Source organism: Oxyura jamaicensis, chromosome 15, assembly GCF_011077185.1.
Source record: "Oxyura jamaicensis isolate SHBP4307 breed ruddy duck chromosome 15, BPBGC_Ojam_1.0, whole genome shotgun sequence".
NCBI lineage: Eukaryota > Metazoa > Chordata > Aves > Anseriformes > Anatidae > Oxyura > Oxyura jamaicensis.
The window spans coordinates 4,671,774-4,684,060 of NC_048907.1; the positions used below are offsets into that span (position 1 = coordinate 4,671,774).

Here is a 12,287-nt window from a genome sequence, read left to right on the forward strand (position 1 = left end):
CCTAGAAAAGATATAGAGAAGTGAAGCAAAAATGTCTGGAGCAGCATTGATGCAATGACCTATGACTTAGTGAAAGCCTGAAAGAGTAGAAAGGTTTCAAGGTCTGCTAAAGAGAAATGAAACTGGCTCAAGCGGGTCCTGGACCGCTGTTTTCCAATGAAAAGATGCCAAGGCAATGCTCACACCATCTTGTGTTGCCTTTCCATCTCCATCTACTCCTGATCACTCTCAGACCAACCCAAATGCCTCTTTGTCTGAGTCAGTGCAGCTTTTCTTATGTTACTGTATTATAATGAACAGGGCTTTTCTCCTCATTTCCTGGCCTCACAGGGAATTACTAGGCTATAATAATTGGTACAAGTGTTATTGTTATATGGAGACCTAATGATTCCTGTATTTAAATCCCTTGATATTTTCCCCTATAAAGGATTCTCATGACCTTTTCTTTGTGAATCTTTCACACCTCCATGGCTTGCAGCAAGTCTTTGAAATTCAGCAGGAGGAAAACCCTCTGGCTATAGGAGAAGGTTTTTGTTTTTTTTTCCTCCTCATGAAATTCATATTCAGATTGGCTGAAATATAAACTGTTAAGTATCACCTTTTCCTTCCTTCCCTGATGCTGCTGAGAGAAACACTGGCAAACCACCAAAAGAATAACCCTGCCCAAAAGTCAGCCTGCGCCAATGCTGCTGCCAAAATGCTGGGAGCACTGGGGAGCCCCTGGCAGCACCAGCAGCCAGGAGCTGCTTTGGCACCTGCCTGCGAATGGATGGAGCTGCCCTGGTTGGAATTTGTGCTGCACACAGCTCACGTAACAAGTCTCGTAGTTCAGCCCTAAGCAGTGCTGAAGAATCAGTATTCAAACCCCTCTGGAGATTGGTGAGGAGGAAGTCTAAGAATTGCACATGATACAACTCGCTTTTACCATTTTCCCTTAAAAATGTCCCTGCAATATTAAGTCTGAAAATCACATTAAGGGAGTATGATTTAGGTGGAAAAGATGAACACCTAGAAGTTAGGAAATGGCACATCTATTGCCTGGATGCATTACGGAAATGACCTTTCATTTCTGACCGTATATTGCATTTTTCCACTGAAATTCTGTCTTATTCAGGGTAGAGACTGGATATACCAATGAGCAGAACTGAGGTTGCACTGACAAAGAGAATAAAGAGCACCACAGTCCCAAAGGTTCATGGATCAAGACGCAGTCCCAGAGAGTGTGGGATCACAGACTGTACCTATAGAAGATTCTGGTGCCTAAACATTGCTGCATGGTGCCATTTATGTCACAGCTGGCTCCAGCTGCTGAGCACAGGTCTCCCAGAGGAGCTGTGCCCGATCTTCCAGCACTCCTGTTGGCATATCATACCCTCAGGTGTGCCTAAGAGGGAATTAGCCACTTATTTTTAGACAGCTGTGATTCAGTACTGGAACAAGATGTATGTGTTTTCATAGAATCATAGAATGGTTTGGGTTGGAAGGAACCTTAAATAAAGACCACCTAGTTCTAACGCCCTGTCATGGGCAGGGAGACCTTCCAGCAGATTAGGTTGCTGAGAGCCCCATCTAACCTGGCTTTGAACAATTCCAGGGATGGGGCATCCGCAGTTTTTCAGGGCAGCCTGTGCCAGCAGTGGTGTGAGCTGGGACACCGAGCTCCAGCAATAGCCCAGGGAGATCAAACTGACCCAGTCACCTGAGCCTGGAGAGCAATTGAGCATGCTGGATTAGACACGGAGCGTCGGTGACCCACGAACTGTTCACGTCCACAGGGGTGCCTGACACCCCGATATCCCCACAAAGCTGCAGATATGCCACAGGACCTGCAGCAACCCCACGATGTCCTGCTTCAGCTAGCTGCCAGGTGGCTGCCTGCGGGTGCTTGCCAGCAGAGACCTGCTCTGTCAGTACCTGCTTCAAGTCCTTGGTTCCCCAGAGCTGTAACGCTGCTTCCTGCTCCCAGGTGGGAGTGGTGGCACAGCCCTTCTCTCCCCTCCTCCTCACCCCACAGCCACTCCAGCTGCACCATCACAAAGTTTGTGATCCTCTCTGCAGCAGAGTGAGGAGGCAGCAAATGGGAGGGAAGATCCAGGCGGGGGTGAGACCCATCCAGATCAATTCTCCTACCTCTTTCACTTCTTAACTTCAATTTGAAATGAGTAAAAGTGCTGCCCTCTTCCTTTTGGCACACATGCACTCACACACAGTCACGCACATGCAGACCCACCTTTGGCTACAGGGCAAAGTGGAAGACACTGAAGCTGCTTTAGAGACAGTCTTTCAAAGCCATGTGCTGATTTTCAAACAATACCAGTTCGGAACAGGGAATTAAGCAGCCAAGGTGTTTCTGTACTATAAACAAAGGCAAAATGCTGTGTGCATCAGCAAAAGGCTTTGTATTGTAAAGCACTCCCTTTATGCCCAACCAGGAGAGAATTCAAATGATTATTGACCCTCCACTGTAGGAAAGCCGCATTATAATATCTCCAAATCAATAGAGACAAGTGCAGAGCGGCAGAGAAAGGCCACGACTCTGCAAACTGCAGAAAATTGCATTTTGCTTTGGCCTCTTAAAAAGTTTGCAAAGCATCTATTAGAGGCCCCCGGAGCCTTTTCTTTCTAATTGCCATGTTTGACAATGCGATCGCACAGGGGACTAGCGGAAAGACAGATAATGGACCCACTTTAATTGCTTCCCAGTTCCATGAGTCATAACACTTCTGAGATGGCAAAGGGGAAGTACAGCAGTTTGACTGAAGGAGGTTTCTGGCTTTTAAGAAAGCTCTGGAGGAACAAATGCTAAGCTCAAAGCCAAACTCTTGGAGCGACTGGAGGTTCCAGGTACTGGATTTTCTTTCATCTTCTGCTTTTTACTGGAACTATCCAGTTAAGTTTTAATCATAATCTGGAAGGGGTAGGAATGGCTTCTCATCTAAGAGGCATGTTACTCCAAGATCCGTTTCCTCAGGGACAAGCAGAGCTGAACCCAACACTCCAGGAAAATGAATGATGGCGATTGCCCATGCCAGCCAGGCTGAGGCATAGCAGGGTTCTTCCTGGATTCCTCTTTTCTTATGTCCTCAGCCAGGGCTCTGCCTATCTGGTGACCTTCATACTCAGAGTAGCACCCACTGGAACCCCTCAGCATCACAAATCCTTGGTCTGTGTCAGGAAGAGCAGGAGCCCATGGCACTCACACTACTCCTGGAAAGTTTTAAGCTGCATCTGTGTGGTCTTAGCTTGACCACCCTCTGAAGGGCCTCATCCTTCCCCTGCATTTTTTGCCAAGGGAAACAAGGTATAGTGTGGTACGCAGGACAGTGTTCAGGCTCTGGGCACTGTCAGGATGTGTCCCTTCCCGAGGGTCTCTGGGGAGTCTTTCTCAGCAGGAAGGGGCTTGGGTCTGTGATCTGAGTTGGACCCCAAAACAGGGGCATGTTTCAGGCTGATAGGCTCCAGCCCCAGAAGTGCTAGTTGGCGTAATCCAGTCTTGCAGGACTTGATCTAAAGCAAGACATTACCTGAAAATACAGAGGTGTAGTCCAGGCAGACATTAAAAAGCTCTGCTGTGCTCCAAGCCATCCTAAATTTGTGTGACTTAATTAACATGTCCTGACGTCAAGTCTTAGCAATCTTCCTGTCCCAGGACCCTGCCTTGTGCTCATCCCAGTCCTAAAGTGGCCACTCACTTAGCAACTGGGCAGTCAGACCCAGGTAATATTTGCTTGGAGTTGGACAGGTGAAACTATCCTGCTGCAAAGTCCGCGTGCCTCACAGCACTTGGTGGGTTCTGCAGATGGGGCACGCTGAGCATGAGGAAGTTACCCGTTTGGACCTTGAACGCCAGTGATGGAGAAGCTCCTCGGAGTAGCAGGGGCAGGCCAAGGCACAGTCTCTCCAGTCTCTGCTACAGGACTGGGAATAAGGGGGCTGCAGCATCACCTTCACTTCCCAAGGCTGCCTGTGATCTGCACCCACACCTGTGCTTGCTTCAAGCCCTGCATGGGCTGGACACTCCGGTGCCTGCTGGGCACTGAGCTTCAGCATGGCTCAGCCAGGACACTGTGGAGCTTCACAGCAGGAGAGAAACTGGAAAAAAGCTTTAGGGGGTGATTGACAGCAACTGTCTCTGGTGGAAAGAGCTCATCTGAGCAGCTCATGAACACCAGGTCCCTAATTAAAGCACACAGGCTAGCCCTGACTGTAATTAATTTCCCTGTGCTGCTCCACTGGCAGCCAGCTATCAGTGCCACTGACTCACAGCTCCCGGCAGCTGCAGAGGCAGCAGCAGCAATGGGAGAAAAAAAAAAAAAAAAAAAAAAGGAGAAGGATTTGCTCCTTTCCTTCTGTTCCTTTGTGCTGGGGAGAAGCTGTAGCATGTCTTGAGCTCTGCACACACCCAAAAGCTGAGACAGGACTTGGCTACTTAGCCCCAGCAGCTCTGCCTGTAAGATAGGGGCACACCGCGCACAATCATCAAGGGATGCAGAGGCTGGAGGAAGAGGGGAGCGTGGTTGTCTAGAAGGGCTAGCACAGGGCAAGGTGGTATTCACATGCATCCCTTGTTCTCTGCTGGCTGCTTCATGTTCTCTCTTTCTCTCCCCATGCATACATATATTTATTATGCACTTGCCTCCCTCATCTGGAGCTAGACCAGGAGTACTGTCACTGTGATTCCTCTCCCACAGGAATGGTGCTTTGCATCCATTCTGCTGAGAGCATGTCACGTGTTTAAGGTGTGTGGATGCATCTGGGTCGTGGTTGGATATTCCCCGAGTAGGCTGCAGCTCCTGCAGTATTACCAGGAGCAGCTGGGAAGAGCCATGGAGTCTGCAGTGGTGCCCACAGCCCAAAAGCAGTTCGGCTGGAGCATGTCACATAGCTGCAGTACCACCTGGGTCCCCAGCATCCAAATCATGGAAGAGGCTCCCTAAGGGTGTGATTCTCTGGCTGCAGTTTTTCATTATCAGCTGGAGAGGAATTGTGCTGGTCAGAGGGATGCTGACATTGTTTTAATTTCCCAGGAAGCTCCTCTTGGTGTGACATGTCTCCAGCAGGGGATTTCAGTTGTCTCGTGTTACTTTACTCCATACAATGGGACGTGATATGTCAAAACATGACAGCCAGAATGTGTCATAATACTGCTCTCAACACACTGCCTTCCAGGGACGCTCAGCAGCTAATAATATCAGGCTCAAATTATCTCAGCATGCTGAGCTGTTATTTTTTCTCCCATGTGAACGATGATGTATAGGAGTCTCCTGTCTATATTGGACTGTTGGATCTCCACAGATTTATTAGCTGCGCTTGATGAATTATTTTTACTAGAAGGAATCTCAGAACTAGATCCCAGCTTTTTATGAAAGAAAAGTGACTTTACTATCTTGGCTTCTCGTTTTTTCCTGGATTTCTGAACTATGCTATTCTACCTTAAAGTGTAATGAGGCATCAAAATGCCTGAGCAACATTTTCGGTCTTTCAAGGAAGAGAAAACCTCCCACAGCTGCTGTTTGTGCTTGGGCTGGGGCTCCCCAGTGACTGGGAGGAGTGCATCCCTTTGCCAGAGGTGCTATAATGAGCTGGGAAGGAGACACACACGTCCCTGGTCACACATGGTTTTACACAAATGGAACATCCCGCTGCTACGGCTGCTGCCCATTTGTTTTAGCTTCAGTATGTGGTTTAGAGGAAGTGATTTAATTACTTGCCACTAATTGCTGGTAAAACATTTTTGAAACTGGCCTCATTCACACCAACTCTTTCCCAGGTCCCCTTTCAGAAGCTGGTGTTGGCTGCACACCCCTGCCTTACCTCTGCCCCTCCCAAACATGCCTCAGATGTGATGAATCCAAATACTTCACTGTGATTCGAGGCCCCATGGTCCCTTGCAGTCCAGCTCCTGGGAAAGCAGGTGGTTATCACCGTGAAAAAAATATTCCTCTCGGGGGCTCTTTAACCCCACTGGGTTGCCTGCACTCTTGGGATGCACAAAACCTGCTTCTGCCTTGTAAGCTTTGAGGAATCTCTGAATCAAGGCTTGTACATGATTTCCTCCAAGAACAGCACTGCCCTCTGGAAAACTCTCTTTCCTCCTCTTCCTCAGTGGCACAGATTCAGAGGGCAGAAGAGAAAAGGGGAAGGGAAGCCCAAAGAAGTGGTATAAAGGTCTGACTATTGAAGGATGCTCTTGGCTCCAAGGCCTTTGCAGGCAGGTCTGACCTATAAGTTATTCTGAGAATCCCTTGCAGTTATTTCTTGCAGAAAGACTGGATCAATCAGAAATTGTTCATGGAAAGTCACAGAAGCCTTATCTTACATTTTGAGTGCAGGCAGGCAAGGAGCTGGTCGCACTGGATGGGACGCAGAGTTGCCTAGCACAGCTCTGCCACTGCAGGTGCTTTCTCACAGCCCAAACTGTGCTAAAGGTGCCTGTGACAGAGACAAATGGCCCCTGAGGAGACAGCCCTTTTCCCAGAGGTAAGCTCCTTAGAACCAGGCTTATTTTAGATGTGCATTCAAGACCTATGATGCAAATACATGACTATCACTTACTTTTGTGACCAAAGTCAGAGGTCTCCCAAGTGCAAAAGGCCAAGGAAGTGCTCGGCATTTCTCGCTATGAGTTTAACTATTGTGGTAAGTGGTAGAATATTTTTAATTCTTCATTTTAACTGTTTGGCTCCCCTGGCATATGTTGTTTGTGGTTAATGTGAATGCACTTAGAAGGGTGATTTTCAGGCTCATCTATTAGTTGCAGAGAAAAGTGCTCTCCCATGACCCTGGCTAATCTGCATACTATTTTTGTTGTCCTTTAGGAAGCAAACTGCTGATTTTGGTGCTTTGCTTGAACATCCAGTCAGAAGTGGAGTCTTGCCCTGGGGCGTGTGTATGCTACAGCGAACCGAAGATTACAATAAGTTGTCAGCAGCAAGGACTGACAGCAATCCCCACAGAGATACCCATCCAGAGCCAGCGCATCTTCTTGCACAACAACAAGATAACCCTTGTGAGGTCCACCAGCTTCACCTCCTGTCGCAACATGACGATTCTTTGGATCCACTCTAACAACATCAGCCTCATTGAGCCTGGAGCCTTCTATGGACTCAACAAACTGGAGGAGTTAGATCTCAGTGACAACACAAACCTGAAGTCTATCAATCCTGTCACATTCCGTGGTCTTGTTCACCTCCACACTTTACATCTGGATCGATGTGGGCTCATGGAGCTCTCCACAGGGCTTTTTCGGGGATTGTTTTCCTTGCAATATCTCTACCTTCAGGATAATAATCTGCAGAGCCTGCTGGATGACACTTTCATAGATCTCGCAAACCTCACCTACCTGTTTTTGCATGGTAACAAAATCAAGAGCTTGTCAGAGAACGTCTTTCGTGGGCTAATCAACCTTGACCGTCTGCTTCTGCACCAGAACAGAGTCAGCCTGGTTCACCGCCGGTCTTTTCATGACCTTGGGAAAGTGATGACCTTATATCTATTTAACAACAACCTGACCGTGCTCACAGGGGAAACCATGGCTCCTCTGGTGTCCCTCCAGTACCTGCGCTTAAATGGCAACCAGTGGATCTGCGACTGCCAGGCTCGATCCCTCTGGAATTGGTTTAGGCAGTTTAAAGGATCATCTTCGGAGCTAGAATGCCACCTTCCCCCCCGTCTGGCAGGGAGAGACCTCAAAAGGCTGCAGAGCTCTGATTTGGAAGGATGCGTCGACTCTTTCAACCAGATTCGAACAAGTGTTTTTAGCACTAAGACCAGGTCTGGTAAACTGCCCACTGGGAACCCCCCTCTCGGCTCCCATGATGGCTCTGTGAAGTGCTGCCAGCCAGAAATGGATAAATCTTTTATATATGAAGCTAAAGGCAAGGCAGGTCCTTCTTCCCACAGCAGCCGGCCATCCTCCAACAACCCTCTCAAGGATAAAGAGAATATGTCCAAAACCAAGTACATTGAGACAGACCGTTCCAAAAATAGCAGCAACAAGCACATAAATGATTCCCCTTTTGGGACCTTCCCCAGCATTGTAGACCCTCCAATGACCAAGTTGAAACCGGAGTTTCTAGAGCCTATTGAACCTTCTACAGTCCCAACCAAAAAGAGGCAGGGCTGCTCTAAAAAGAACAAATCAAAGGCCCAGTGCCGCCTCACCCAGCAAGGAAACAGCTCCACGTTACAGTTCAGCCTAAGCCTTTTGATCCCTCCCTTGGTGTGGAGCTTACTGTTATTCTGCTAAAATTAACTCTTTTCCTGGGTTGATGACACTTTAATACAAGACTTTTGCTGACCTCCATAAATGTTACAAACAAAAGCAAACTACCATCCACCCTGAGAAAGCTTTGTTACACAAAAGTTAACTGGATGCCTTTATAAAAAAAACAAACAAACAAACAAAAAATCAAAACAAAACAAAAACAAAAGACAGACACTGAGATGTACATAATTTATTTGTCCTGAAACCTGTGAATTATACCTTTGATCTTCGGAACTGCACTTGCCCACAAAGCAGCTTTTGCTACAGCAGATGATAAAGAAATATGGTTTATTTACAGGAAAAAAAAAAAATGTGTAAGAAACGCTCTGAAAAGAATGTCTAAAATTTGTTTGTAACTTGACATCACACTGAACAATATTGCAGGTTCCCATTTGCAGAGGTAATGAATTTGATGCTGTTTTAATCCTATGTTTATGAATATTGCAGTTTTTCCGTATTCATTCCATCACACCATGTTTACGGGCAGCATTTGTTAAAGAATGCTACCTTTTCCTTCACAAGATTGCAGTATATATAGATATGCATTTTATTTTACTTGTGTACAAGTATACAAAAAATATAAAATAAAGATTTCTTTTTCCTAAGTGGTTGTCTTCTGCAAGGGATGAAGTATGCTAACTCACTAAAAAGCTGAAAAATTGAAAGGGTGTTGAGTAATCCCCGATCTGAAGGCAGGCTGAGCATTTAACATGACAGTAATAAATAAGATATACCCAGCACAGTTATGCAAGCTTTAATTGGTGCCAACAAAGGGTTTCTTTGCACAAAACATGCTCTGCTGATGCTCCTGCTTCCCTTTGAACTGTCCCACATGCTCCCCCAACACCATTCATATTTCAAGATGCTCAGAATTGCAGGAAAGGTTAGCCCAGCCCCTCGAAGCTGAGGACTCCAGGTTGCAGGCAGAGGTAAACTGTCCCAGAAAAGTCAGACGGGGACATTTTTCTTCTGCCTGCACAGATGACTAGACTAAGCTCTGTGAGTAATGAATGAGAAGGTGGTTGCAGCGCACAGCAGCGCTCGGGCGTGGATTTATGAAAAGAGGTGTGACTCCAGACATGCAGCTCCTGGCCTGGCAGCTCAGGCCACGCTGGCTGTGCCACAGAGCTGGCATCCATTCGTGGCCGTGCCCACAGTGGTGCTTCATGTGATCGCTGTGCAAGTGACTTCATCTTCTATATGACCCCCGTCTTGACCTCAGGATGTTATGAAATTAAATCAGCTGATGTCTGGGTGTCCCCATACCACATCCTGGGCCATGAAGTACCTGTTTAGGTCTAGCTGTGTACTCCTTGCACAGGAGACAGCCCACTGTGCACTCTGTAGGTACACTAGGTTATGGCAGAGTTGTGCAGAGGGTTTGCCAGGAATTTGCTTTCCTTATTAAACTGTAGATTTTCTTGTGTGCTCCTCTCTCCAGGAAGAGTGTTGTGGTATTGTTGTCTGTACATGCAAGACCAATCTGTCATGCACATGCTATGCTAAACAGGAAGACTTCATGCTCACAAGTTGACCAGATAAGAGCAAGAGCTGTGTCAAGGTCCTAGAAACACATGCTAGAGGACTGTGTGTGAGGATGAGGGTCTCCAAGCTGCCTGGGCACCACTGAGGTTCGCAGCATGGGGACCAGTGCCCAGCTTCCTAGAACAACTGCACAGGGAAGAGGGAGGGACCATCACAAGCCAGGGGAGAAGGACAACAGGACGGCCAGCGCTTAGTCCAAGCCCTGCTCTAGTCATGAGTAGTCATGAGGAGGGGAGGGCAACCATGGGAAGGAGCAAGGGTGGGTGGGTGGCTGTGATGGTGCATGCTGTTAAGCTGGCGTGACAATATCTGAGACCCAGCTGCAACAACTTCTCAGGGTGTTGCTGGGTACCTTCACTGTCTGCCACAGCCAGCTTCCCCCCCTGTGAGTGACAGGAAGGTCAGTGCTCAAACAGTTGCAGTTGTGATCTGTCTCTTCCAAATCCATCACTGGGCCTGCCAAAAAGATGTGGCATAGACCCATGCCGGTCAGCAGCTCACTCCTGGCACTGAGACGGGGACTGGTCTGCCAGTACCAGGTGTATCACTGGGCAAGAGATGCTGTGGAGCATGGCCCTGGGATCACAGCAGATCTGCTGCCATCCCAGCTCCATGACCTCATTTCTGCAGATAAGCCAAGTGGTTTTCTGTTCAAATGCATTGTTCAACCCAAAGGATGAAGCAAGAAGTCAGTGCCCTGTGCTGACCCCCACAGTGCCTTGATAATCTAGATATCTAGATAATCTAGATATGGCCCTGACGATCCCTGTGCCTGCATGCTTGTCCAGTGTTCACACACACAGGTAAGTGATCATTACATTACCAACTTCACTCTGCCATAGTAGGCTTGATTTCTCCCCTTCACGCCAGTACTGGGTGTTTTCTGGGGGTCCTGCGTGCCCAAAGCAGGTTCTGTCCTCTCCTACACATCCAAAGCTTCTGTCAGAGTACTGAGGAGTTGAAATTTATAGCTGAAGTGGAAGCACAGTAGCAGAGAGCAGCTCAGCCTGGCTTGGCCACAGGATCAGCAGCACGTCAAAGCCCATAGAAAAGCCGGGAGAAGAACTGCCAGATGCTGTGACAGGTTGTCATAGAAACTTCCATTTTGGTCACAGCCTCAGGTTCCACCACAATTCATTTTGAAATAGTCAGTGAGTCTTGTGGTCAAAACGCTTGGATGGATACCTACAGATCTATGGGCATGGGGAAACCAGATGAAGTGGCAGAAGTCAGAATGAACCTGAGGACAATGGCTGCATGTTGTGGCATTTCCCCATGACAAATGGGCCCTGAACAGAACTGAGATTTGGGTTTGTCTGTGCCCAAATCAGTATCATGGGTACTTCTGTTTTAATGCTCCCTGTGGTTAACACGAAGCAGACAAGCACATTACTATTGCTTACCCTGCATGGACTGGGAGTTGCTTTATGCCAACCCAGTGACACTCTTCCTGCTTTCTAGAGCTTGACTCTGCCGTGCTTTCAGTGGCTCATAGGACTATACATTGGCCATAAGCCCAGAATAATCCCTTGTGCTCATTTCCTAGATTTCCTACTGTCCAGATGCCAATTTCTCTGTTTACAGACATCAGAAGGCCATTTGAAAGACATTTTATTGAAGATGGGGATGCAGTGGACAGCAGGAATACCTGTAGGAGGTTTGAAGAGTGAGAGGATGAGCTCTGGCATAGGTGAGGGTGGGGTGTGTGTGAAAAAGGCAGCCTCCTTTTTTTTTTTTTTTTTTTTTTGTGCTTTGCTTGGGCTGTCACAAGACTTCCAGGTGTGCCTAGATCTATTTAATACTTAGATGTCACTGAGTTAAGTTGGATTTACCCATCAGGGCTCAGGAACTTGTTGACTATTCCCCACATCACGATGCCTTCGCTCTCTTCCTTTCTTGCTATTCAAGTCACAGTCAATTTTCTGCTCAAGTACTTGATTGCCAGGGGTGAAATCAAATCGACAAAGTCACTTTTGAACAGAGAGAAGCCAGGCAGGCTCTGAGTGCGTAAGGGATGAAGTCTAGGCTGTCCTGGGAGGAGTGGACTCCTCATCACAGAGTAGCGCAGCTCTGCACATAGTGTCCTCCGTGCCTTACCATTGCACAGACCCTTGATAATGCAGAACCCACTGTAAAAACACAGTGGTGGAAAGACATTGTGTTCATACTCGCTTCTCTGACAGCATTTGATGACACAGATCCACACTCATCCTTTGCTGCCTGCTCCACATTTCTCCTTGCAACAAGCAGTACTAAAAGAGAACTCCTTTTTTCCAGATTTTCAAGTCCATCTGCAGGCACCACTGGGCTCCAAGCCAGCCAGAGACATGATTCTTCTTCCCCTTCTCACGGTAACAAGAGTGGGAAGTGATCTTCTGCCCCCTCCCATCCTTATGTGGAGGGCAGGAAGATGAGAGTGTACCTTTGCTTATGGATAGGGTAGTCCAATAACACGTCCTGAGGTGGTAATTCGTCC

At 47.6% G+C, this 12,287-nt stretch overlaps 1 protein-coding gene across 1 annotated transcript in view; it reads left to right on the plus strand.

Moving 5' to 3' along the window:
* Positions 1-8,871, plus strand: part of RTN4R (reticulon 4 receptor) — a 73,861-nt gene extending 64,990 nt beyond the window's left edge. Inside the window, exon 2 of the mRNA XM_035340700.1 lies at positions 6,819-8,871. Within this exon, the coding sequence (XP_035196591.1) occupies positions 6,819-8,248 (1,430 nt within the window). The 3' untranslated portion in view covers positions 8,249-8,871. The remainder of the gene's footprint in view (positions 1-6,818) is intronic.
* The last annotated feature ends 3,416 nt before the right edge of the window (positions 8,872-12,287 follow it).